The sequence below is a fragment of the Urocitellus parryii genome, chromosome 7 (assembly GCF_045843805.1).
Source record: "Urocitellus parryii isolate mUroPar1 chromosome 7, mUroPar1.hap1, whole genome shotgun sequence".
NCBI lineage: Eukaryota > Metazoa > Chordata > Mammalia > Rodentia > Sciuridae > Urocitellus > Urocitellus parryii.
In genome coordinates this window covers 158,490,171-158,516,771 of record NC_135537.1, presented here as the reverse complement: position 1 = coordinate 158,516,771, position 26,601 = coordinate 158,490,171, and the positions used below count along the sequence as shown (strand labels likewise).

The window sequence follows — 26,601 nt, the reverse complement described above, 5'->3', positions numbered from 1 at the left end:
GTCTGGGACTCTCTGGGTATTTATAGGATCTGCTAGCAGCCATGGGTTGCTGAGGGGGTAGGGTCTCTGGTGACAGCCTGTTTGGGCTGTGTCTGGAGTGTTTTAAGAGGATGTGGTTTACAGGCTGAGATCTGGAGTAGGGGGATTGAATATATAACCCATATAGATCTCAAGAGGTTGGGGGTGGTGGTGATAGAATATAAGGACACTGAGGCATTCTGGGGGAGGATATGTTAGACCTGAAAGGACCCATGTTGTTAATGAGGCCTAAGTTGCTGGGAACTGAGACAATTCTCAGCTAGGGTTGTGACAAAAGTGCTCAAGTTCTCAAGATCTGGGCAGGTGACCTGGGTAGGGGATCAGAAGGGGGGTAGGGGAGCTAAGGTGGAAAACTTCACACAGGCCTGGCCATGGCCAACTGGCCCAGCCTCAAATATGGAGATAATTCACGGGCAAGTCATATCTCAGGCTTGAGAAACTCACAGCAGAGCCACAATACACCCAGCCATTCAAGGGCTTAAACATGAGGTGGCTACTAGGCCCACCTTCTGGAACATATGTATAAGGTCCCTCACATGACCCATGACAGATGGTGATAGCAGGACTCCACCCTGGATGATTAGCCCCAGATAGACCAGCATAAACCCTCAGTAAACCCCCAGGTCTGCCTCCCCAGCCATGTCACTTCTTGGGACTTATTGGCTAGGTTTCTCCAGTGGCCCTGGGGTTTTGACTTTTAACTATGGAACTGTGACCTATGATCATGGGATGACTTATGATCATAGGATCATGCTGGATGGATCTGTCTTCAGTATCCCCAGAGCACTCAAGAGTGTTCCCAGGATGATCTACTTTGGAGGAGATGGTCTGAGAGAAATGGTCCTTAACCATCAGGTTTGGACTGGACTGGTCCTACATGGGCCATAATATAAACCAGAAATTTAGAGGGGTAGTTATGAGATGCCAGAATTTGCCTTGACATGAATGATACCTGGGTGACAGTCATCCACAGGGAGTAGCTGCCTCAGGAGCTGTCATTTGAGTTCAGGGCCCTTCAGGTTGGCACTTCTATTTCTTATGGTAAAGAGTGGGGAGAGTGAGAATCCCACTGGGGCCAAGTCAAAGAACACAAGCACCCAGCTTCGGTTCTCTCCCCATACTTGCACCGCAGCATCAAGGAAGGGAAGTTTGCACTGGGAACTGCCACAAGTTCCTGCCCCTCCCTTCTGCCTTCACCTCTGGGACTCAGCAAAGCTTGTTCCTGGAACTCCAGAATCGGACTCATGACCCTTTAGTATCAGATCTGGAGGCTGCAGCCAGATCTGCTGGAAAAGAGCAGGGGACTCGGGCTGTTTAAGACCTCTCAGGCTCACCTCTAGGAGAGAAAACTGGACATTTCTAGGATCAAGACTGCCCTGACATGTTACTTCCCACTCCAATAAATATTTGATCCTTCTAGGACCTAAAACAGGGCACCTCTGAAGAGTATCCCTTCCTTCAGTACTCAGGGGAAGGGCTTGGGGTTCACCTTATCATATCTAGCCCATCCTCTGGATTTTTTAGAGACCTTGCAAAAGGGATGCGACAGACTGTCTAGAAACGCCAGGAGGACTGGACAAAAAGCATATATGCTGATAGGGTAATGATGGCAGAAAGGCAGTTTGCAGGGGCTGGGAACTCTGCAGAAAGTGCATCAGGATCCGGGACAACTCTGGTGGTCTTGACCCCTCCACCCCCAGTGAATCAAGAAACCAGGCAGCGAGGGTCTGGGGGCTGCTTTTATGGGGACGACCTGACAGAGGGCATGGTCCGTACAAAACCGGGAACAATACATACATATATATATTATATACAGAGACGGGGTCCTCCAAGGACGGGGCAGGGGCGGCCGCTAGCCCGAGAAGCCGGAAGCGCCCCGCGGCCCCGCCCACCGGCTCCGCCCCCTCCATCTGCCGGGTGAAGCACAGGGGCCCGGCACTGAGACAGCCAGCTCTTCCGGGGGTGGGGGCACGTCTGAGGGAAAGAGAGGGGCAAGAAATACTGATAGATGTTAATGGTCTATTTACAGGGAACAAGGAGAGGCAGAAACGGATGGAAAGGGGTTGTTTTTAAAAAATGAACAAAAACCCAGGCTTGGGGCAGGGGCATGAGCAAGTGGCAAAACGAGATGGATTTTGAAAGGGGAGGGGTTTGGGGGGGTCTCACCTCCTTGGTCAAAGCCCCAATTTGGGGTTGAAGTGGGGGAAACGGAGTCGATTTCACTTAGAAAGCAGGCTGCCAGCGGGGCAGCCCTGGTCTCCAAAACGAAGAGTAGTAAAATTTCGCCTTCCAGTCAAAACATTGGAAAACAGCGGGGGTGGGGTGGAGGGAGGCTGAATCTCTGCGATGTTAGTACAAGGCTTCCAAGTGTGGCCCTGGGCAGGGCTGCGAAGGGCAGGGCCTGGCTTTTCAGTGAGAAGTGTTGCCCTTGCCTGAGACTGGCGTCTCTGCAACCAGGCCCCCTAAGCTGACCTCCCCTCCTCCCTGACATTCCCAGGCTTGGCCAGGAAACCTGGACCCCAGAGAGGCCACAGAACAGTTCAGGAGGAGGTTATGGCTATTTGGCACCTGGGAGAGGGGAGGCACAAGGAGAAATTGAGGGCTGCTGCTCTTTCCAGGAAAAGGGGAGCTGGGGACCAGGTGTCCTGGACTCTACTTTCCTCTACTCTCACTCCCCTTTCCCTGAAGGATACATGAGAAATCAGTGCAGGGCCAGGCCCAGCTGCTGGGCTCTGAGGTGGGCTCTATCCTTCCCAGGATAGGGAACAGGTACAGGAGGTGTTGAGGCAACCCCCACCCCCAAGCAGGAGGGTCAGAATGCAACAGACAGCACAATGATAGGGGAGAGGGAAGGGCCAAGAAGGTAGAAAGAATCTCAAGTCAAGAGGCCCAGGGGCATCCAGAAGCCCCATGGGTAGGGAGCAGCCTCCAGTTGGCGAGATGCTGGGAGAGCCTCAGCCCCACTCCAGTCCAGAGACAAAGGCTGGAGGTTGTAAAGTCTGGCAGTTTGTTCTGCAGGTCCATGTGTCCATCCACCACCCAGGCCAGCCCTAAGCTTCCCTTGGCCTTTATGCCTCAGCCCTATGGGGCAAGAAGGAGGCCGCCCTTCCAGCCACCAGTGTCTGCCTGGGCCACCTTAAGGGGGCCTGTGTTATGGGCCCTCTGGTCCCTGAAGCTGGGGGGAGGTGGGGTGGAAGGATAGGGGGAGTCGGGGCACCTGTCCCCAGGCAGAAAGAGGGTGGGGTGGGGTATTGAGGACAGGGGAGGGAGGACAATGGGAGGGGATTATTATTGTCCGGTCAAGGAATGATTCCTGTTAAGTAGAATTGGAATTCCTCAGTGTTTGCAGATTTCCTTCCAGTTCTGAGATCTGGAAAACAAGGATTGGTGGTCAAGCTTGGGCACCAAACATGACCCTGCTCCCTCTGCCACCCCAGTGAGGAAATGACCCTGAGCTCCCAGCCAGCAGCATCCTGGGGTCCACAGGTGCTAGCTGGAGCAATCATGCTGCTCCCTTCACAGAGCCCTGCCCCCAGGTTACCCTTGAGCCTACCTTGTCCAGGAGCTTGTCCATTTCCTCCTTCCGGGCTAGCTCCGACTCCTCCAGAACCCGTCGCTGTGCAGTCTCCTTTTTCAGGAACTCGATCTCCCTGGAGACAGGTGATGGACAGATGGTGGGTAAGGGTATGTGGTCTGGCTTCTGTCCAGGGAAGAATCAGGGTCCGCATCCCTGTCCTCAGATCCACTGCCAGCTCTGCTGTGCTGCTTCTTAGGTCAGGAGGTCCCAGGTTACCTAATGTCTCCATGGCCTGGCCCTGCGCTGCCTCTGGGCCCTAGTCATTCCAGGCCCAAGTACCCCACCGTGGGGTTCTCCAACCTCTGTGCTCCTTGTCTCCCTGCTCAGGGGAGGGGATAGGGACTACCACTGAAGGCAACTCAATACTCCTGGGCCCAGGACCCACAGCCTCCTACCACGTACTTCTGCTGGTAGTCTTTGATGAGGCGTTTGGCCTTGCTGTACTTGCGCTCCAGGGCCTGGTACTGGGCCTGGGTCTCCCGCAGGTGCTCGTCCACAGCCTGGCACAGGCTCTGGGCCTCGCCCCAGTAGCCCTCCAGTTTCTCCATGCGCTCCTTGTTCTCCTCCACACTCTGCTCCAGCTGTGCCTTCTCCACCCGCCAGCGCCCCTTCTCCTGCTCCAGGCTCTGCAGCTGAGAGGGAGGAGTGGCCCTGGGTTGGTGTGGGCCAGAGGGAGCTCAAGGGCATCCCCATCTGGCACTGGGGCCAGAATCTCCTGAGGATTCCTGCACATATGGAACCCACTGACCCCCAACTACTTATTCTCCTTGGCTGAGCCTGGGAACTGAAACCCAGAGGGAGAAGACATAGGACCCCAGCCTCAGGGTTCCTAGCCAGAGTCCCTGTCACTGCACCACATTCCCAGGGAGGCGGGAGGCTTCTATTAGTCACTGACTAGCTCTTACAGCTCAGTCTCAAGCCTCAGCCCTCCCATCTATAAAACAGGAATGACAACTGCCACCACTGCCCCCCGCCACCAGCTTGCAAGGGAGCTTTTAACACAGATGAGATGGAAGATGTGAAAGATGTCACATCAGCAATGGTGAGGGTCATCACTGCTCTCTGTCCTTTCTGTAGTCCTGGCCGCTGAAGCTTCTGGGGCTTCTTGAACTATCTAGTCTCTCCCAGGTCCCAGGTAACTTTTGGTCCCCAACAGCTCAGCCTTTGTTCTCTCCACGCATACTACCTGGGGCAGGGACCCACCTCCCTCACCACCTCTGTGTGCTGAGCCCCAAATCCCAAGCTTCAGCCCAAATTCACTCCCAATTTCTAGCTCTCCAATTATTGGAGATCAGCTCCAGTCCTATCTCCCAGCTCCTCGTAGGCACCATGCCCCAAACCAGAGTCCCCATCTGCATAAACCAATGCCTCCTTTCTAGACTTTCTCACCTGTTTGAAGGTACCACCATTTTAGTCACCTCAGAAGCAGCTACTTTGTTCTCTGTGCCCCAGCCACACAAGTCTTCCTATAGACCCTCAGACTTGCCAAAGGGCCTTTGCACATGCTGTTCCTTCTGTGGGGAATGGCATGTACTCTCTCTGGCTAGTTTTTCCTCACCAGCTTGACCCATGCTCTCTACTCCATCTGTCACTGCCCCAGAGAAGCTCCCTGTGACTCTAGCAGCAAAACATGGCCCATTCTCACCTGGGCCAAGTTTTTTCTGCTCTAGGAGCTTAGTAGCCCTGTCCACTCCTACAGAGTCCCATGTCAGCTTGTAACAACAGTCACTGGTGTGCAGACTCTAAGCTGCATGAGGACACGGACCAACTCTGCTTTTGCCCATCATGATGAGTGACTGGAATAGTGTCAACCATCTAGAAATAACTTGATGGATGTTTGTAAATTGGAGGCCCCTTAGGTCAAATACAGCTTGTGATCCCAGAGACTCAGGAGGCTGAGGAAGGAGAGTCACAAGTTCAAAGCCAGCCTCAGCAACTTAGTGAGGCCCTAAGCAACTCAGCAAGACCCTGTCTCAAAAATAAAAAAGACTGAGGATGTAGCTCAGTGATAAAATGCCCTTGAGTTCAATCCCCAGTACAAAAAAAAAAAAAAAAACCCAAAAAAACCTGAAGGCCCTCTTGCTCTCTGTGACCCTGGACAGAACTCTGACTTGCCCTCCCCCCACCCCCCAAATGCCCTGCATACTCCCAGGAACATGGCCTGTCACCTCAATCCTGGAAATGAGGTTCTGACCCACCTTTCCTTTCCACACCCCTGACTTGTATCTGGGTAGTCCTGGACCACTCTAACAGGTACTGCCCAGGCCTCCAACCAGTTTGCCAGCCTCCAAGTCCTTTCTACCCTCACATCCTCCCACTTTTTGAGCAGTGACATTTTGAAAATCCCCAGTGACTGCACAGCCCCCTGTCATCTGTAGCCAAGGCTAGAGTCCTTAGAGGGAAGATGGCACACTGCTGGGCACAGCCCACTCTAGTCCAGCCTGCCCACATGACTGCCCTGCAGCCTGACAGCCTTCTCCCAGAGCCAGCCTCCAAGTTCCAGCTTGTCTCCCTGTGAGGAATGCGCTTGCTGTGCTTCAGCCACTTACATCCTGCCCACTCCACGCACAAGTGGGAGTGAATGCACACGTGTACCTGGGTGTGTTGGGTCCACGTGGCCCCTGTAGACCCATCTCTCCCAAACTAGAAAACTTGTGGGGGTGCAACTCCTTCAATATGAAGTCTGTGTATCTATGCCTGCAAGAGTGCTGGCACCCAGTGTTCTTGTAAGCATCTGTGCATGGACATATGCATGTTTGTATGTCACATGTCACCAGCTGGTGCTGTCAGCATTAGCATCTGTGATGCTTGCTCAGGTAAAAATATGCATGTCCCAAGCCAGGTGCTCTAAATGATGGTCACACCAGTGTGTCTCAGAGCACTCAAGGGCAGTGGGTCCACGTATCTTGCTAATGGCCTTGGGTAGAATGTCATAGGAAGCACAGGTGCGTTGTCCTGTGATTAGGACTCTGCAGAGGGTGTGTGTGTCTAGGTGTCTGGGTCTGTGAGTACCATGTACCTGGGTTAAGGCTGGCACATATCAGTGTGTGTTCCTTTGGTAGTGTGTATTTGGCCTGTACATGGAGGAAGTGTGTTGGACAATGCAAACCAAGACATCTAGAGCTCAACTTAGCTGCTCCACTGTAACAGCTGACACTTGACTTTTGACTGATCACCTCCTGTCTGAGGGACTGTGCATTATCTCATTTAATTCTCACCAGGCTCCTAGGTGCTGCTAGTATTTTTACTCCATCTTTTTTTTTTTTTTGTCGATGGACACAATACCTTTATTTTATTTGTTTATTTTTATATGGTTCCGGGGATCGAACCCAGTGCCTCATGCATGCTAGGCAAGCACTCTACCACTGAGCCACAACCCTGGCCCCATTTTTGCCCCATCTTAACAGTTGAGGAGATGGAGGCCCAGAGTGGCAAATGAACGGTGCAGCAGATGGGGTCCGAGCTCGCGCTCTCAGTCTGCATTCCCTCACCTCACAGCAGTCTGCTCCATGAGCACCTGTGGCCGTGGGTGGAGTACGGGTGTCAACTGCTGCAGGTGTGAGGGGGGATCCTCCCTCCGGCCCCCAGGCCTGCCCCTCAACACACATGCAGACGCACACACGAGCACACCTGCACACACATGCACCCTCACCTTCCTTTTCAGCTGCTGGATCTCTGCCTCGGTTACAGCATGCTTGATCTGGAGCTGCAGGGCAGAGGGGGTGGTACTCAGCTCAGCAGGGCCACCACCCAGGGCCACCTCCCTGGGCCCTCCTCCTACCTCTTTGAACTTGTGCACCAGCTTCTCAGGCTCCATGTCCACAGGAGACAATGCATCTTCATTCTCTGCTAGCTCAAACACCTCGATGGCCATCTCGCCACCTGGGAACGTGGGGCTCAGCTCCTCATCCTCGTCAGTGGCATATTCCCCTGTCTGTGAAGGGAGACAGGTGGCCGTGGGCCCTACCCACCCCAGCTGTTCAGCAACCTGTGACCAGAGCTGAGACCAGTAGTTGTCTGCCCATGTCATACTTGGAGCTGGCCAGGGGTGGGTTCATGCCTCCCTCAATAGCCCAGGGAGTCCCCTGAAGGCAGGGGTAGTTTCCCCATAAGACTAGGACCCTGAAAAACAGCCCATACTGTGCCCTTCACAGTATGGGTCCCCTGAGGTCTGCACCTGTCTCCCTCCTTAGATTAGGACCCCTGAGGTCAGGGGCTATGTCCTACGCTCAGAGTGGGGACTCTTCGAGGGACCAGGAAGGCTCTCTGAAGACAAAGGGTGTAACTCTTCCATCAGACTAGGGGTTCTCTGAGTGAAGGATCTGCTTTTCCTCCCTCAGACCAGGGCTCCACAAGGGGTTTGGGCTTCTTTACCAGGCCTGAGAAAGCCTAGGAGGAGACGTCTGTACTGCTTCATCTGGCCAGCAGAGGGCAACCAAGCCACCAGGCAGGCCCGGAGTCCCTACCTCCTCATCATCCTCCCCATACTGGGCGTATCTCTGCTCCATCATCTCCCGCTGCCATCGCTCTTGTTCCAAGGTCTGCTGAATTAGCTGGGCTACTTCACTCTGCTCTCCCGGCCGCTCCCGGCCAATCATAAACCTGCAGGGGCACCAGTGTCATCCCCTGCCTATCTTCAGCTGGTAATGCCAGCATCCTCCCTGCTAGTGCTCCCCTCTCCAGGCCCAGGCCCTCCCAGGGGAGGTGAAATGAGAGGCTGAGTTCAGAGGCTGAAGTGTTAATAATGAATGGAGGAACTCGGGGGCCTTACTGAGTTTCCTTCCCAGAGGAGGCAGGAAGGTCCACTAGCCCTCCTAGCCAGTTAATGGGAGGTGGATATCAGCCAAACTTTGGGCTGGACTGCAGAGGACATAAGCTCAGGAGCTGCCAGCATAGGGGGCTCTCTCACTACCATGTGAGAAAAATGAGGCAGGGGAATGGCAAAGTTGGCCCATCCGGGAGGGCTGGGGCTGTGGAGGTGTGTCTTGGGTTGGCTCCAAGTCCCTGAACTTCAGGAAGGGGCGGGATGATGCTAACTGAAGATTAGGATGGAGAGGAAACAGTGGAACTTCCAGGCACCAGCCCCTCCTCCCATGGCTACCCACATCCTGTTTCTCTCCACCACCCTTTCCTGGGGGTAGTGCCCCTCTTGTAGGGGGAAGGGAGTGATCCTTAAATATTATGCCAGAGATGAAATGGACACGGAATTTGGAACCTAATCCCTGGGTTTCTGGGTTCAGGGAGCAATCTTCCCAGGATTGCTTGGGGCAAGCTGGAAGGGTGGTTTGAAGTGCAGATGAGAGGAGCCCAGTTTGATTGGCATTCACCCTGAACACCTTGGTTCTTTAAAGAGTGAGTCAGAGACAGGCAGGGGAAAGGAGAACAAGCCCAAGTGGACAGTATGGAGGGGCATGGGTGGGGGGCCTAGAAACCTGAGTATTGGTGGCCAGCAGTGGCCAGGGAGCTCAGGGTGTAAGGCAGGCCTGGAGCAGGGGACTATGGACACAGAAATTTTTGCAGTGAAACCTTGACAGGAAGTGAGCAGGTGGACAGAGTAGCCACATGAGGGCCCAGCCTCCTGCCTGCTCCCATCCCACCCTTCCCCACCCCTTGGGCTCTCACCGCACTCGGCCCTTGGTGTTCCTGAGCACGGAAGCTGCAAAGCTCTGGGTCACTCCCACCAGACTCGTTCCATCCACCTCCACCAGGAGATCATTCACCTGAATCCTAGGGGAGGTGACATTGGTTAAGGGGGTTATAAGGGGAACCGTGACCCTGCAGCAGAGATGAACCCCTCCCATCAGAAACCTGAGGTGTTTTGTCTACCTGCAAAATATTCATGATATCAGGGGATTAGGTGTTGACCAGGCCCACCTGGTGAATAGGAAGACCTTAGCAAGCCAACCAGACACAGGTGTCTAGGACTGGGAAAGGCGGCAGGTACACTTCCTGTAACAATCACACTCTTGCCCCCTCCTCCATCACATTCAACAGAGTGGTGTGACATCCTCAGAGTTCACCTCTTCCATGCATACATGCCCTATGCTGCCCTCTTACATGGACATTTCTGCCCAGACCTGAGTCCCCAGACATTTTCTCAAAAGTCTCAGATCTGAGCAGCACCCTGGTGCTCACCCACACTGACAGAGGTACATCCTACAGGCACTCCAGCTCTGCCTCCAGAGGCCCTGTCCTCCACTCAGGGCCGAGATGGTGGATGGAGCCTGGAATGTCATGGTCGGTGGGGACTTGAGCACCTCTGTCTGGAGAACTGCAGGCTTTCTCTCAGAGCGCCCCATGGAAATGGAGACACAGCAAACAGCTGGCCCCACAGGTCCCAAGCCCACACATGGCATGAGCTTACGGACACACTCATGCACACACACACTCCCCAATCAGCAGGTGACAAAGAGTGAGGATCTGGAAAATTCAAATTGGAAGGGAGAGAAGGTAAATAAAAGAGCAGGGGGCCAGGGTTGTGGCTCAGTGGCAGAGAGCTTGCCTAGCACGCATGAGGCACTGGGTTCAATCCTCAGCACCACAGAAAAATAAATAAAATAAAGGTATAAAAAAAAGAGCAGGGACTGTCACCCTTTCTGTTCTCTGTCCCTCTCCATGCCACCAGGGCCACAACAGGCAGAAACCCTCTGAATGGGGAACTATGTTCTACCAACATGACCCCAAGGTCAGCCAGCCCTCACAAAGACACCTGCTCATCTGTCACAGGAGAGGGTCTGGGTTTGGGGGTGCCACCACCGAGGACTCCTGATGCCAAGCTCTCACAGCCTCCCTTGGGGGTGCCAACAGCACTGCTCACCTACACCCCACCTCCCCCCTGCAGCATAAGCACAGGAGAAGAGCTGGCACAGATGTGACCCTGTTGGCCCAGAGCTCCATGATACCTCCCTGGTCCCTCTGGCCCACAGAACTTACCCTCCACCACAGATGCTCAGCACAGGCACACACGACACAGACAAAGAGCAGCCCCACCCCCAGAGCGCACCCCAGCTGGTCTCATCACACCAACACCAGGATCCCCCTGCCTGCCTTCTGCTCCCCTGCCTGGAACTTCCTGCCCTTGCTGGGCCTAGCCAACTCCCATCCAGCCTTCAGCTCTCAGCTCCCATGTCACTTCCTCCAGGAGGCCTTCCCTGACTCCCAGAGAAATCAAGCCTCCTGTGTTCTACCTTTACATAATGTTCTCCATTCTGCCACTTTCTGTGTGTCCTTGTCTGGTGTCCCCTTTACTACACTGCCTGCTTCCTGAGGGCAAGGCTCTCAACATTGACCGCGTGGGGCCAGGCACCAGCCCACGGACAGCCAGGCACACTGAATTTATTTGGTGAAAGAAATGCCCCAACGTACCCAGAAAAACAGCCCATGCTCCCAGTACAATGCCAACACACACAAGAAGACACACAGTCACCATCTTCATCAAGCCTCCTCTAGAATGCCAGCACCATAAGCGAGGGGTTCCCATCTGTTTGTCCACTGTGCATCCCTGGGGCCAGGCACAGCACCCGGCAGCACAGCGCTCCACAAACATCTGAACCACACAGAGCGCACAAGCTCCCAGGAACAGCCTGTCCCCCCACACAGTGGCTTGTTCCACAGATGACGTTGGGGAGGGGGTTTAACAGGAGTGGGGAGGTTGGGGGTGGTACCTGCCATCCCGATGGGCTGCACCACCTTCTGTCACAGTCTTGACGAAGATGCCCAGCTTCTCCAGGCCCATGTCGGCCCCAGCCCCCATGCCGATAATGCTGATGCCCAGACCTTCGGAGTCTGCTGGACAGAGGGGCAAGATGTCAGGGACAGGGGGACATCCTTCAACCTGAACCCTCACTTTAGGGAACAACTCCCCTCCAGAAGGCAGTCCTCAAGCTTAGAGGACGTCCCCCAACTGGGACAGGGGCATGGTTCTGTCCACCCCTCTTTGCCAGGACACCAAGAATGGCACTTGGCTCATTCCCTCCCCTTTGCCCCTTTTAAAGAGCTCACAGGCAACAGAGTGTGCCAAGGGCAGTGGGAGTGAGAGACTACTACACATGCAGATAAGAGCACATGGCCGGATACTACAGTGATGCAGCCACGTCATGCTTATAGCAGCACAACACACAAGAGCTAAGCTATGGAGCTAACCTAGTGCCCTTCAACAGATGAACGGATTGTGATATATACACACAGTAGAGTGTAACTCAACCAGAGAGGACTGGAATTTTGGCATTTGCTGATAAATGGATGGATCTGAAGGCTATGGTGCTAACAAAATAAGCCAAGACCCCAAAAGTCAAAGACTGCATGTTTTCTCTGATATGTGGAAGCTAGTCCAAAGTAAGGGCAGAAAAGAGAGAGACGGTGGGGGAACTGGGGGATTCCATTAAAATACAAGAGAGATGGATGGACTAGATGATGGGGATCGAGTTGGAAGGAGGAGGGAAGATAATGGAATGAATCTGACCTAACATTCCTATGTTCCTATATGAATAGACCACAGTGAATCTCACCACTGTGTATACCCACAAGACACTATTTAAAAAACACTAAAATTAAATAGCAGAAAGATTAGTAATGAGAGAGGATAGGGAAAAAAAGGGAAGAGGGAAGGGAAAGGGCAAGTACTGGGGACTTAATAGAACAAATTGTATTCCATGCTTTTACTATTATATCAAAGTGAGTCTTAATGTTATGCATAACTAAAAAGACTCAATGAAAAGGGAGAAAGTGTGTGGCTGGAATGGGGTCTGTGACAGGGCTTGGCCTTAATCCTTTTGGTCCCTCTCCAAGCAGTCTCATCTATACCCAGAGCTTCACTGACCAAAAACCTTGTTTTCTCTTGCCTACTTCCTCAGCCACAGTGGTCTGGTCTACCTCATGGGTCTCTGATATCCAACCTGGTGACCTTCCCTCCCTCAGACACTCCTCCAGGGACTGGCACCACCACCCTCCTACTGCCAGACCTGGGAAGCACCCCACCCCCTCATAGCCCACCAGGCCCTGTTGATCCCCCACCCCTGCTCTGCCGACACCTGGTCCATGCCACAGTGGTCTCTCCATTCACTGCTGATCCTGCATCACAGCTGATGTGGTCTTCCTTCTAGAATACCTTCCCCATGCCCTGCAATAGCTCCCAGTCCATCCCAGGGAAAAGGCATGGTCTGGGGGCCCTGTCTTCACACCCTTCCTGCTTTCACTGTGAAAATGCATCCAAGCCCCTCTTCTCTCTCCCTCACCCCCTGAGTTCCTTCTCTTCAAGCTCACTCAAGTGTTGCTCCCTTAGGCACGGCCCGCTCTCTAGGCAGGTTCTGTTAAATGCTTTTACAGTAGCAACCCTCTCTTTCCACCTGTTACGACTCCTAAGGACACAGTGGCTGCTCATCTATGTCTACTCCCTGTTGTCTCCCTGAGGGGACACCTCCCTGAGAGAGGGAGCCTGGTTTGGCCCACCACCAACCCTCCAACAGAGCCCAGGGCCCAGCAAATGGTGGTTTGTTAACTGGATGAGTGGGGCAGGGAGCGCCCCCGCTGGGCTGAAGTGCATGAGCAGCTGTGGGGCACTCGTGAGGGAGGCCAGATAGGGCTGCCAAGGGCCCAAGTTGGAGGAGAAGCCCAGCATACTTGTGAGAGCCCCGGAGTACTGCTCGGAGGCTGGCACCAGAGAGGAGCCTAGGTGAGCCCAGGTGGCCTAGATCAGGCCTCTCACCCTTCTCCAGCTCCACAGGGAACAGCTCCAACCTCTCCACCCGCTTCTCCAGTTCATATTCTGCAGAGGCCGCCATGGGATCCACATCCTCATTGCGCCGGTCATAGTCCTCGTTGGAGTAGGTGCTGAATACCTGGGGAAGGGCAGCTTGTCAGAGGCCCCAAGAGGGCCAGGGCAGAGCTGGCATGAAGAGGCTGAGCCCCACTGATGCCCCCTGCTCCCCTCCTGCCACAGGCCTTTCCCTTATCCTCATCCCCCAGTCCCGGGATGACCCCGGCTCTGAGCAAAGTTCTTGAGCCTGAAGCGGGGGCAAAAAAGAAAGGCACCCAGCCTGCCTCAGCCACACTGCAGCCAGAGCTAGCGCAGCAGGTCTGTGCAGAGCAGACGGGCACTACTGGAGGGACTGTCAGGCTCAAGAACCTAGACACCCAGAGCAGAGAGAGAGCGAAGGACAAGACCCAAGGGACAGACAGGTGAGGGTGGACATAAAGACAGAAAGATGGGAACAGCTGAGCAAAGAGGGAGAGGAGCGGGGATAAAGGATGGCGACTGTGCTGGAGGACGCCAGATGTGGGGTGGGGGCAGGAGGGAGTGATGGGAGAGGCAGACAGGACCCCACTCTGCCCTACCTGAGGTGGACTGGGGGTAGGGGAGGGAAGCAGGAAAGATCCTTTGTACTCCTATGGAGAAGGTCAGGCCCTCCAACCCCAGGGGCCCTCAGGGGCAACAGCAAAGGCAAAAGCTGGCTCCTACGCCCAGGCCTGTGTCCCTCTGGATTGGCTGCTGAGTTGTGCCTCCTGTGCACCAGGAGACCCAGGGAGAGACCCTAGGACCCATGCCCTGAGAGGACCAGGGATCCTGGGGAAGGGGCAGCCTCTCTGCCTGTGCCATGGTATCCTCTGTGTCTCTCAGCTGTCCCTCTCCTCCTAGGTCTCTCTGTCAAGGGGAACTCCCCAGCTCCCCCCTTCCCTCAAAGGACCAGAGAAGGGGCAGGAGCTCTGTGGGAGTGCTTGGTTCTGGTCACAGGCAGGGTGCCCCCATGGGAGTGTAATGAGCACTGTTTGGGGTTCCATGACTTGCTTGGCTTCACTGCCTGCGTTGACAGGTTGGCACTACTTGGAGCCAAGTGGGGACAGGGGAGGGAAGGAGCAGCTCTAGCAGCTGGCTGGGCCTGAGGAGCTGCAGTGGGACAGCGTCTCCCCCAAGGACCCTGCCAGGGCCCCCTCTGCTCTAGGAGCCGGCCCCATGGGTACTTGTGTCCCAGCCTTTGTTTGGGCTTGCTCCATGTCATCCCCACCCCCAACCACAGAGGCTCCCTGGCATGATGGAAGGGGGAGGGGCACTTATAGGACTAAATAGAAGCATAGCTGGGAGGGGCCTATGTGGTCACTTAGTCCAATGCCCTCAATTTCACAGCCTGAAAGGCACTCAGGATCAGGCCCATGGGGATCATCTGGCACTGTGCAGTGGTAAGTGGGCTGTTTTCCCAACATCTGTCAGAATCCCAAGCCCCTTGGAGGAAAAGGACACCCATTCCACATATAATCCAAGACGCTGGGTCCGCTGGCCAAGTCACAAGGGTTAGTCAGTGGCTGGACAGGGTGGGACCATACCAGCTGGGCTCTTGCAGGTGGGTGACCAGTGACTTTGTTCCCATCACACAAGTGCTTCAGGCCTTGGGACAGGGGCTGCGGTAAACCTAGACTCACTTTTGCATCTGAGGTCCCTTCACCTCTGCTCCAGGGGAGAGGGTCTTCCATTCCTTTCCTGGTTACCCCACTACCACCACAGACATCCCACTGCAACCCCTAACACACCTTTCCATCTTGTCATGGGTCTTGCCCTCCTGTCTTTCCTCAGCTCATCAAACCTGTTCATTTTTTTTTTTTTTTTAACTGGGGATTGAACCCAGGAGTATTTTACCACTGAGACATATCTCCAGTCCTTTTTATTTTTTGAGACAGGGTCTCCCTAAATTGCGGACAGTCTCACTAAATTGTTGAGCCTGGCCTCCAATTTACCATCCTCCTGTCTCAACCTCCTGAGTTGCTGGGATTACAGACATGTGCCACAGTTCCCAGTGCCTGTTCACCTTTCAAATCCTGCCCCCTGCAGGAATTCCAGGCCTCAGGTTCAGAGCCCCCAACCCAATAACCCCTCCTATCAAATGGCCTTGGGGCCAGTCCCACCACCCAGGTAACAGTCTGAAACTACATTCATCCATGGAATACTCTGCTTCCATAAGGGCAACAACTGGGTCACTGGAGGGAGAGGGAACCCTGGACTCAGGATCAATGCAGGGTTGGGGGCAGGGAGAAGGAACCTGCGGCCCCTGCATCAGGGGGGATAGGAGGAAATCCCCAGCATAGCCAAAAGTCACTCAGCGCCTACATAGTGCCCTGGCTCTCATGCAGGGAGGCCAGTCTCACAGTCACTAGGGAGTTGGGAAGCACTGCTCTAAATCATGTGCTATTTTTTACCAAAAAATCAGGGTAAGGTGTCAGATATAGACAGAGGCCCAGACCTCACTCCATCTCTGAGGGCTTCCAACTGCTGGTGGGGGCAGGGGTGGGGGCCTCCTGACTCCCTCCCAAGAATACCACATCTTTCACTCACTTCAGGATCCCACTGCCTTCAGAGGGGACAGGGGATGGAAAAGGATCCTAAGGTCCGAGCCAGGGCAAGGGGCAGGCCTGGGAGGAGAATAACAGCCACTCCCCTTAACCTTTTACTTAGGCTCTTGCTAGGCTGGGAGGTGAGAGAGGGCAGAGGGTGAGAACCCTGAGCAGGGAGAAAAAGTTGGGCAGCTTCAGTGTCCAGGAGTAGTTATGGAAACTGCAAGCAAACAGATGGGTCTTGGCTGGGGAAGGTAAAAACTGGGCAGGGTCCAGGCTAGGGAGAGTCCCAGGACTTGGACACTTCCACTGGGCAGACCTGGGGCCAGGCACAGATGAGTCTGGGGTGGTGAGAAACATCAAGGCTGAATGTGCCAGACAAAAGTGGAGAGCAGTGGGGTGGGGGGCTCGGGTTCTTACTTCTTCCCAAGAGACATCCCCTCCTCACCAGCACTACTTTGAGGATCTCAGAGCACAGGCACAGCCCACAAACCAATTACCAACAGTGGTGGTGAGGATGGGAGTGCAAATTGAGACCCCCAAAAGGGGAAGTTCCTGTCAGGGTACTCAAAGAATGTGGCAAGAGCATTTGGGGCCTGCTAAGGCCACTGGAGTCTGTTCTATGGAGCAGCCAAGAGCAAAGGCTTGTGGGCCTCTGCCAGGCACCCTGGGGATCTCCCAGCCCCACCCCTTCTCCTTCAAGGTCTGCAGAAGGCCTTCCCCGTCAAGGGTAACACGAAGTTTCCCTTCCCTTGCAATGAGGGACCTGGGAAGCCAGCCCAGCAAAGACCCCAGGGAGCAGAGCCCCAGCGCCAGGGTCTTTCCCTCAGCCTCAGTCACATGTCCATGGCCCAGTTCACCCTCACGACCTGCTTCCCTCTTTCACTTCTGCAAAGTTGGGGTGGGAGTACAGATGAGGAGGAGGGAGGAAGGGACACCGTCCAGTCCCCTGCATCTTTGTTTTGGAAAGTTTCTGACTCCCTGCACCCTCACCAGACTTAGCTCCCCTACAGGGGACAGCAGCAAGTGTTTCTAAGCCCCCTGACCCCTCTTTCTCCAAATGGAACAAGTCATCTGTGGGGAGTGACTCCTGAGGACACCCACGCCCTTTCACATCATCCAAGTCCCAGCCTCTGGCAGGCTCTGGAGGAAGGAATGTCTGGGAGAGAAAGGGAAAGCAGGTGTCCCAGAGCCCATACGGGGCAGGGCCGGTTCTGCTGGTGCTAGGCGGGGCTGCAGGCAGAGGAACCTGAGGGCAGGTCGGGGCAGGTCGCCAGGTCACAGACCCGAAAATCGAAAATCGCCTCCCTCTGACAAACAGCTGGAACTCCCCCACGCCCCCCTCAGGGTGGGAACTTCTGGGAAGGGGGCTGGGTGGCAGGGGCTGACTCAGCCTGCCAAACCCCCGCGGGCGAGGCGGGGGCGACCGCGTGCACGTGGCAGGGGCGGCGCGGGCAGCAGGGGGTTCACTCACTTGGATCGGCGCGGTGCTGAAATGGATCTTCCGGCTCGGGACCGGGTCCTCCTCCTCCGAGAGCCCCGGAATCTCCACGCACCCCGACTCGGGCTCATAGGGGGGCTCCGCGTCTTCCTCGTCTTCTTCATCGTCCTCCTCCAGGGCACTACCCCCAGAGTCCTCCCCGAGCCCACTGTAGGCGCTCACGTCCACCAAGTCCGCCTCCGAGAAGTCCTCCTTCTTGGACTCGTCTGCCTCCTCTGGGGCCACGTCCGGGACCCGCCCATTGCCCACTCCCCTCTCTGGCGCTGCCACTGTAACCGCCTCCTCCTCGGGGGCTGCTTGGGCCTTGGGTTCCTCGGGTGCCGGGCTGGCTGTGGTTCCCGAGGTGCTGCCATTCTCCAGGGCCGCATGGACCGTCACCTCGGCCTGGATCACTTCCCCGGGCGCTGATTCGGCCTCCGACTCCCCGCTCTCCTCCACCTCCACCGGCTTAATCTTGCGCACCTCCCGGGGCTTTGGGGGCGGCCGGGCGGGGGCCACTCGGTGCTGCGGAGGCTGCTGCCCTCCCGGGCCGCGCTCTTTTTCGGCAGGGGCATCCCCCGACGGGGCGGGCGGCGGCGGCGGTGGCTGGAACACCCGGGAACGCTTACTGACCAGCTTCGAGTTGACCTGGGGAGCCCCTGCGGCCGCGGCCCTGGGGGGCCCGGGCCCACGGTGAAGGCCGGTCCTCGAGTCGGCCTTCTCGAAGACGGCGCTGAGCTGGCTGACAGTCGGCGACACGGCGTCGGCGTCCAGCTTGTCCAGCGCCTCGGTGCTGCCGTTAAAGCGCACCACGACGTCCAGCTTCCGGTCCTGTAGGCCGGCGCGCTCCTGCCTCAGCAGCCGCCGCGCCGCGGCCTCCTTGTCGCCGGCGGCGGCTGCCGGGATGTTCCGTTCGAACAGCTTCCGCGTCTCCTGCAGCCGGGACGGCGGGTGCGGCGGCGGCGCGGGCTGCGCCGAGGGCGCGGGCTTGGAGTCGAAGCGGCTCACGCGCTCGGACACGCTGGTGCCCAGCTTGAGCAAGGCGCTGTGGTCCACGTTCTCGTTCAGGCTGCTGGCCCGCGGCAGCGACAGGCGCACGCCGCGCTCGGGCGCCCGCGGGGCCTCGGCCAGGCCTGCGCCGCTGCCCGCCTCGCCCGGCGGCCCCGCCGTGGTGCCCATCTGCAGGAACATACTTTTGATGCGGTGGACGTTGGAGCCATATTTCTTGTGGTGGGCCGCCTTGGGTGCCTCGTCGGGCCCAGGTGCGTCGGGCGGCTTCAGCGCCTGGATGCCCGCCTCGTAGGCGCTGCGGTGCGGTGAGGCACTCCGGAGGGGACCCCCGGGCCCCCGCGGCTCCGTCTTCATCATGGTGGGGGGAGCCGGGTTAGCATCCCCCCGCTCCCCGCTGCCCCCCTCCAGCAGGCGGCCGGCCAAGTCGGGACCACCGCCCCCTCCCCCGAAGAAAGAAACCCCGAAAGGCCTTTTTCAGGGTCCTCCAGAAACCGAGCTGCCAAAAACAGTTAACCCCGCTCCAAAAAAAAAAAAAAAAAAAAAAGAAAGAAAGAAAGAAACAGAAAAAAAAATCTCCGAGCGCCCTGTGTGGGTCGCCTCCCCCAATCAAGCTGCCAAAGACAGCCAGCCCCCCTTAAAAAGCCCAAGCGGCCTGGTGCGGTCGCCCCCACCCAAATTAGAAGAGCGGCGGCCGGGGCCACTGGGACCGCGCGCCCAGCCCGCGAAGCAGCGGCGGCGGCGCCGGTTCACATCGTCCGAGGCGGTGTCAGTGGGGCTGGCGGCGCGGGCGCTCCCCATTCCAGCCGGGGGCCTCGGCTCTCCGGGCGCCCGGCACCCCAGCGCCCATGGCTGCTCGGCCGGCCGGGCCGCTCCGCCGCGCCTCCCTCCCTCCCTCCCTCCCCCCCTCGCCCCGAGCCTCGGTCTTTCTCTGGCTCTGCCGGAGCCGCGGCTGCCGGAGACCGAGCGGCTGCCCTTCTCGCCGCCGCCGCTGGGGGACTGGCACCTCTGGGTCCTAAAGGGATCGGATTTCCGGGGCCGGAGCCTGTGAGCCCTCCCCTTTCCCTCCACCCCAGCGTCTCGCTTCCCCTGCCTATGGTTGGCTGGGAACCTTCCGCTGTCCCTAGACCATGACCAGTTCTCTTTAGCCTTTCTATCCCGATCTCTGTGGCTTATCTCGACCCGCATAGGCGCACTGCCATTTAAATTGGGAAGAGCCAACTCAGCCACGGTGGTCTCAGTGCGGCCCCTCTCTTTCCCCAATGGGAGGGAATGGTGGGGAGGGGCAAAAGATCATTTCTTTGAAAGTCCTTAGGGCTCCTCGAAGTGCTTCAGGGCTATCAGCATCAAAATCGCTGGGCGACTGGTAAAAATACTGATTTCTAGGCCCTTCTCCAAATCTTGTGAAAGAGAATCTCAGAAACTGGACCCTGGGATCTGTATTTTAACAATTTCCCAAAGAGAATCTTTTTTATCTTCGAAGGTGTAAAACCTTGGCCCACCGTTTTTGACCTTGCAGTGGTGGAGGAGGAATAATAAAAGGGGGTGGCCCCTCTTCCTAAGTGGCAAGGGATCCTTAAACCTGGCCTTTACTCTTGGAAAGTCTGAAGAGAGTGTCCTGTCACCTGCCTGCTCTGCACCGAAATCTAATTCGTGTGTAAATACCCAGACCAGGACACTCTTGTCTCTCAAACAGGAAGAAGGGGTTTGGGAGGAGGAATTCTAGAGGCCTGGGGCCAAAGTTTCCCCAATGAGAGTTCTAACTTGGCTCTGATTTAAAGGATCCTGGCCACTGCCTGCAAAGGGAGGAGGGGTGACAGTGACCTACACATGCCCTGTCCTGGAAACCCAGAAAGGTGCCTTGAAGATCCCCTATTCCTCACATTCACAACTAGTGGCCTAGGGTTGCCTTTTATCTCTCCATAGCTGTCTGAGTCCTGGAGGTGAAGGTCCACCCTCTGGACAAATCCAGATGTGTTGATCCAGTCTGCAGATCCCAGACGAACAGAGTGGACTCTAGGACCCAGAGAACAACCCAGGCACAAAGCCTCCCCCCCCCCCTCCCAGCTGCTTCCTGCATCTCGGGCCTTCCTGCGGCCTCTGCCTGCCTACCCCCCTTCCCTTCCATCCTCTTCCTAATCTCCCACTGGCTCAGTCTTGGCCTGGTAGGGCTGGCGGAGGGAGCTCTGGTACCCCTCCACTATGGGTGTGGGTTTTGTGGGATACTGACCCGTCAGCACGTGCTTAAGAGCTCTGTATGTGGGGGATGGGGTGTGGGGAAGCCGCCTGGGAACCCTGAATATTGGGATGGGAAGGGGCCAGGAACCACAAGAGTGGATCTCAAGGCTGGTGCCAAGGGGGAGGGAAGATGTGGGTTCTGAGCTGGAGCCGGAAATGAACCCAGACTTCAGGCTTTCCAATGCCATCTACATCTTTGTCCCATCATACAGGAGATGATCCCCTCCCCAGTTTTGCACTTCCGGATGGTGCACAGTGAGGACGCCCACCTCAGGCTCCCATCAGTACCACCTTTTTAATGCTTTTTAGAAGGCCTCTTTCAGGAGAAAGCTTTGGGACTTGGGTTTCCAATCTTAAGTGTGGGACTTGAACCCCTACCTCAAACCAGCTCTGGCAGTTGGGAGAGGACTAAAAGCTTACCCAGGTGGGGGCTGGGAATTTGGGCAGTGTCCTTAGAAGCTCTTTTGTGGATTGGAGGAGGGCGAAGGCCCCTGGGTGTTCTGCCCAGAATCTCCCACACCCTTTGTAGTGAGTCATCTTAACTAGTCCCAGCCCAAGGGGTCTGTGCCCACGCTTCTGGCCAGGTGGGGGAGCCCCCAGCTTCTGAGGGTGGGAGGAGGAAATGAAAACCAACTGTCAGATGCAGGCACCCTGGGACCCCCAACAACATCTCTGCAGCAGCTTGGAGTGAAATAGAATTACTAGGATGCTCGGGTCTTCCTTGTCCAGAGATTTATGAGGGTGAAACCCCTTTAAGGGCTTTGGGATGCAAGAGGGTGGAGCCAGCCCTGACCTTGGGTGACTGAGACTAATGAGCTGGATTCTTATTTCATGGGCTCCTAGTTAGCTGAGCAACCTCCAGCTAGGATTCCTGAAGAAGCTTTTAGGGAGCTTTAAGTGCTTCCCCATCACTCGTCTCTGAGGTCAGGCACCAAGCTGCTGGATTGTAAGATGGGTGGGGAATGGGTGTCATGATTTCCATCCTCTCTGGGAGCAGTGATCCCACCGTGAGGAGAGGGCTACATTTGGGAGAGTTACCGTCCAACTGAAGGCTTTATACCCTACTTCACTTCTCAGGCTCTGATGCCCACCTATTCCCTCTCACTCAGCACCCCAGGGTAACTCAGCACCCTATTCTTCCCATGCTCCTCCTAGTGGAGGAGACCTTGATGGTCAGGGTGCCTGGTGGTCTTCTGATGGACATTCTTTCATTTCCTTTGTGCCTTAGGAGTGGCTCCCAAGGTTCTGACTTTGGCTTTACAACTTACTAGCTCTGTGATCTTGGACAAGTCATGTAATCCCTCTGTTCTCCGAGAGGATAAATCAAGTTCCAGGAGAGGTGACAATGACTGCAACCCAGACAACTAGGTACATGGGAAAGGTGAAGCTTTCCCAGAGCTTGCTAAAAGGCCGAAGGCAGATATAATTCACCCCAACTCCCTCCCACCTTCCCACACACCCTCATCTGATGAGAGCCTTTGGAAAGATGCTCTTTGAGGACTGTTCCTTGAGGCTTGCTTGCTTTAAACATGGGGTGTAGCTGCAAAAACAGCAATACAGGCAGGGAGGGGCCCGATGGATAAGTCCCGAGACTTCAGCGCCCTGGGCTGAGGCCCAGGCTGGGTGCCAAGACTGGCTTCTCTTCCCAGCCCCGGGGCCTTGAGACAGCCTCCAAAAGTGGTTTTTCCCTGGGCACGGTCATCTGAGCAGGGACAGGTCTAGACTCTGTCCTTCAGATGTTTTGTGGTAAGCCAGTAGTCCTTGCCCCAATTTCTTCCTTTCCTGCCGGGGCACTGGGAAGTACACTTGTGTGTGTACACTGACATAGAGCAGAGCTCAACTTCAGCATGTCAGTGTTAGTAGGGCCTTTAGAAGCCCCTGTCTGACCCTTTCACAGGGGAGTGAGGAGGGCTGAGCAGTGGCTTACTCATTTTGAGGAAAGAGACCAGGCTAGGGTTTACAAGGGTCACCCATTTGGTAGGTGACCTTGGATTACTCATTTCCCCTCCCTACGCCTCAATTTCCTCAACTGGCCTAACTTGAATGTCTGATCATCTCCTGAGTATGGGTGACCCTGAGTGTTCCACAATCTGTGTGTGGAACAGAGCAGGACGTGAGATTTGAAGCCACACCATTTTTGTTAAAATCCCCAAGCTGCCACTTTCAAGCTAAGGGACTTAAATGTAATGTACCAAGCTCAGAGAGTTGTTGTGAGGATTAGTGGTGCTAAATGCATAAAGCACAGAGGAGCTGGGGGTGTTCCCTGTTATTGATGGCACATATATCTGGGGGTGTGTGTATGCACACACATGCACACATATGGGCAGGTGTGACTGAGAATGAAAATTGGTATCTGCAGCTCTATATCTGTTTTCATGGAACTTTGGGCCTCTAATTTCTTTTTTAAGGCCCATTTCGTGAAATTCTGAAATACAAGTACCCCCTGCCTGCAGTTCCTCCAAGTCTCTTGAGATCATTCTTGTAGTGAAGGTCACCTCCTTTCTCTACTTCCCAAAGGGTCTTTCATTCCTGTTTGTCCATGCATCTGCAAGGAGAGGAGTGGTGAGGTCCTCCTGTAGCTGAGAGACTCCTCCTGCCTCTTCTTTCTGGTTTGCTCCCTTTCTTTCCATCAGTTTCCCACACTTCAGTCTAGTGCCCCTTGGAAAGTTCAGATACATCTTGGAGACTGGCAAGAGGAACTGAGAAGGAGGAGTTAGTGTGTGTGTGTGGTGTGTGTGTTGGGGGGAGAGGGTGGGACAGAGGAAAGATTTCTCCAAATCATCAGTTGTTTTAAAGGAAAGCCTATATTTAGCTTGGCTTGGAGGGCCTGTAAATATGTATTTTGCAGCGCAGACAGCCGTAGCCATGGGAGCTCCAGAGACACGCAGGGAGGTCAAAAAGGAAAAAAAGAAAAAGAACCGGAAAGATTAGGCAATATATTTTGTCATCAGCAGATTCGAAGAACTCTTTCTACTGCCTGCTCCAACTGCTAATAATACACATTTCTATGTTTTGATGGTTTCTATTTTTCATCTGCTCTCTGGATCTTGTGCAGTGGGTGCCTGAGGAGGCGACTGACTCTCAGAGTCACCTTCTTCTTCCAGCTTTTTCATTACCTGCCCTGGATCCTGCCATCTTCCATCTTGATTGGGTTAGTGTGGCATCCAGCACATGTATAGCCTCCGGCACTGTCCAGATATCGGTCCCCCATACCCATTTCCTTGCACTTCAGGGGGCCTCAGTCCCAAGATGAGAGATACTGACACTTAAGGACAGTTCTACTTCAGAGAGGGAGAGAAAGAGAGAGGTGTGTGTGTGTGTGGGGGGGAGTTCTGCTTCAGAGAGAGAAAAACTTTCTAATTTAAAAATAACTTATTAGTCCTTATTTTTTAACTTTTAGCTTAAAAAGTTTCATATATATATGGTTGTAGGTGGACACAATACCTTTTATTTATTTATTTATTTTAAAAAATGTGGTGCCAAGGATCAAACCCAGTGCCTCACATGTATTAGGCAAGGGCTCTACTACTGAGCCACAACTCCAGCCCCTGGGAAGTGCAGAAAATCAGAATCAGAATTAACAAATGCTAGCGGTGTGATATTTTTTGCTTCAGGTTTTTCCCTGTAATACAAAGTGACCATTCCGGTTTGAGTGAAGTTCCGGTTCCTTTTCCCCTAGCCTTGCTTGCCTGTCCTTTCTACTCTCCCAAACTTGGAACACATCCTTGGTAGATCCCAATTTTGTATCATCACTTTTTAATAGTAGCAAACTAACATAACATAAAATTCACCATTTTAACCATTTGCAAGTATACAAGTCAGTGGCATTAAGTACATTGACATTGTGAAACCATCACTACCATCTCCAACATTTTTTTCATCTTCCCAAACTGTGACTCCACATAGGTCCAACAGTAACTCTCTGCTCCCTCTCCCAGCTGCCCTGGCAACCACCATTCTACTTGCTCTATGAATTTGACCACTCTTGGTACCTCATATAAGCAGAATCATACAGAAATTGTCTTTTTGTGACTAGCTCATTTCACTTAGCGTCATGTCTTCAAGATTCATGAGTGTTACCGCATGTGTCAGAATTTTCTTCTTTTTAAAGAATAGACTTGCTGGTCCTGCTGGTGCACGTCTGTAATTCGAGTGGTTCAGAGGCTGAGACAGGAGGATCACAAATTCAAAGCCAGCCTCAGCAACTTAGCGAGGCCCTAAGCAACTTAGGGAGACCCTATCTCTAAGTAAAATATAAAAAGGTCTGGGGCTGGGCCTGGGGTTGTGGCTCAGCGGTAGAGCACTCGCCTCACATGTGTAAGGCCCTGGGTTAGATCCTTACCACCACATAAAAATAAATAAATAAAATAAAGGTATTGTGTCCAACTACAACTACAAAAAAAGGGTGGGGAGCTGGGGGTGTGGCTCAGTGGTTAAGTGACCCCAGGTTCAGTCCCTGGCACCATGAAAATAAAATAGCCCATAATTTCATATTTTTTCTACACATTTAAATTTCATAAAACAGTAGTGCTTTCTGTCATTTCACAATTAAGGTGATAACCATCATACTATGTGTACGAATTTGTGCCTTTTCTGAGATGTTTTTCACAATTCAGCCATATTAATGCTTCTGGCTTTGATTTGTCCATTTTAATTTCTGTTTGTTATTTTTTAATGTGAATGAGCCATAATTTCTGTATAAGTTCCTCCACGGATGGTTGTTTGGATCATTTCCATGTTTAGCTGCAATGAACATCCTCAGACAGTTCTCTCAACCGTCTTTAGAGTGTCTCCTAGAAGCAGAACTGGGGCAGGCACGCTCTCCACCTGACTAGTATTGCCAAATATCTCCAGCAGCTGAACCTATTGGTTTTTCCATCACCAGCCTTTGTACAAGATGTCCTGTCTGGCCTCATCCTTGCCAACTTTTGCTCTTGTTAGATTTTTTATCTTTGCCAATCTGATGGATGTGAGGTGGTATCTCATTTGAGTCTGCATTCCCTGCCTATGAGGTCAGGCTTCTTATCATGTTCTTTGGCCCTCTGAATTTCCTCCGGATGAATCACTTATGTTCATATCCTTCTCTGTCTTTTATAGCTTTTGATACACGTTACAGAAAGCCCAACTAGAAGTGGTTTCATCAAAAAGGATTCTCTTATATAACAGGAAGTCTTTGAGTTGGTTCATTCTGAGATTCAACTGTGACTTCAAGGACCAGGTTCTCCCATTTCTCCATTTTTCTTTCATGAGGATAATCCCACCCTCATCATGTTTGCTTGTCTCTTAAACCGGCTCCCTCATGATCCCAAGATTGCTGCCTCAGCTCATGTATCTTGTATAGGCAGCAATATCCAAGGCAGAAGGAAGTGAACGCTTTCTTCTTAGACTCTTTTCCAGAAGCCCCCCTAAGGAAATCTCCATCTTGTCTTGGTGACCCGAATCACATACATGTCTACACCGAACCCAATCACTGACCAGAGAAATGAAATTTTTGCTGTATTTAGACTAACAGTTTACTGCTGAGACCAGGCAAGGCTCATTCTTCCCCAAAGCCCAAACTCCTGAATCAGACCAAGATTCTAGTGTGGAGAAGGGAAAGTGGCATTCAAAAGGCTTGCCTTTTCCTTATTGGTTTCTGGGAGGTCTTTATATATTCGGAATACTAACCTTTGATCTGTTTCATGTGCTGCCAACATCGCCACCCAGGCTGTTATTTGTCATTTTAATAGCAGAAGGCTTTTCAGGGGGTCCTGTAATAAAATCAGACCATCTTTTATAACTTGTGTCTTTTGTCTAAGAAATGCTGCTTTCCTATCCATGGATCTCCTACATTTTCCTCTAATTACCTTAAAGTTTTGTTTTTCACTAGCAGATATTTAATCCATCTGGAATTAATATTTATGGATGATGTGAAGAGTTTTCATGTGAAAAGCCAATTGTC

At 53.9% G+C, this 26,601-nt stretch overlaps 1 protein-coding gene across 3 annotated transcripts; it reads right to left on the bottom strand.

Moving 5' to 3' along the window:
• Positions 1-1,773: 1,773 nt before the first annotated feature.
• On the bottom strand, positions 1,774-19,286 carry Ppp1r9b (protein phosphatase 1 regulatory subunit 9B). Of its 3 annotated transcripts, none has more exons than XM_026386778.2 (10): positions 17,409-19,286; positions 13,320-13,452; positions 11,281-11,404; positions 9,239-9,343; positions 8,083-8,218; positions 7,398-7,550; positions 7,269-7,322; positions 4,019-4,248; positions 3,593-3,689; positions 1,774-3,409 (listed from the first exon to the last, which is right to left on the bottom strand). In XM_026386778.2, the coding sequence occupies exons 1-10, from the start codon at positions 18,780-18,782 to the stop codon at positions 3,356-3,358; spliced, it is 2,460 nt and encodes an 819-aa protein (XP_026242563.1). In that variant the 5' UTR covers positions 18,783-19,286; the 3' UTR covers positions 1,774-3,355. The 3 variants fall into 3 exon arrangements, with proteins under 3 accessions (XP_026242563.1, XP_026242564.1, XP_026242565.1); XM_026386779.2 differs by having other exon boundaries at positions 11,281-11,401; XM_026386780.2 differs by lacking the exons at positions 1,774-3,409; positions 3,593-3,689; positions 4,019-4,248 and adding an exon at positions 7,063-7,133.
• Positions 19,287-26,601: the final 7,315 nt, after the last annotated feature.

What these genes read in the sequence shown, in the direction of transcription:
- Ppp1r9b (XM_026386778.2), bottom strand. Translation starts at nt 18,782, where the DNA reads ATGATGAAGACGGAGCCGCGGGGGCCCGGGGGTCCCCTCCGGAGTGCC. An exon ending in AACACCAAGGGCCGAGTGCG is followed by an intron (nt 8,219 to 9,238) that starts GTGAGAGCCCAA and finishes GTGCCCCTGCAG; the next exon opens with GTTTATGATTGGCCGGGAGC. An exon ending in ATCAAAGACTACCAGCAGAA is followed by an intron (nt 3,690 to 4,018) that starts GTACGTGGTAGG and finishes ACCTGTCTCCAG; the next exon opens with GGAGATCGAGTTCCTGAAAA.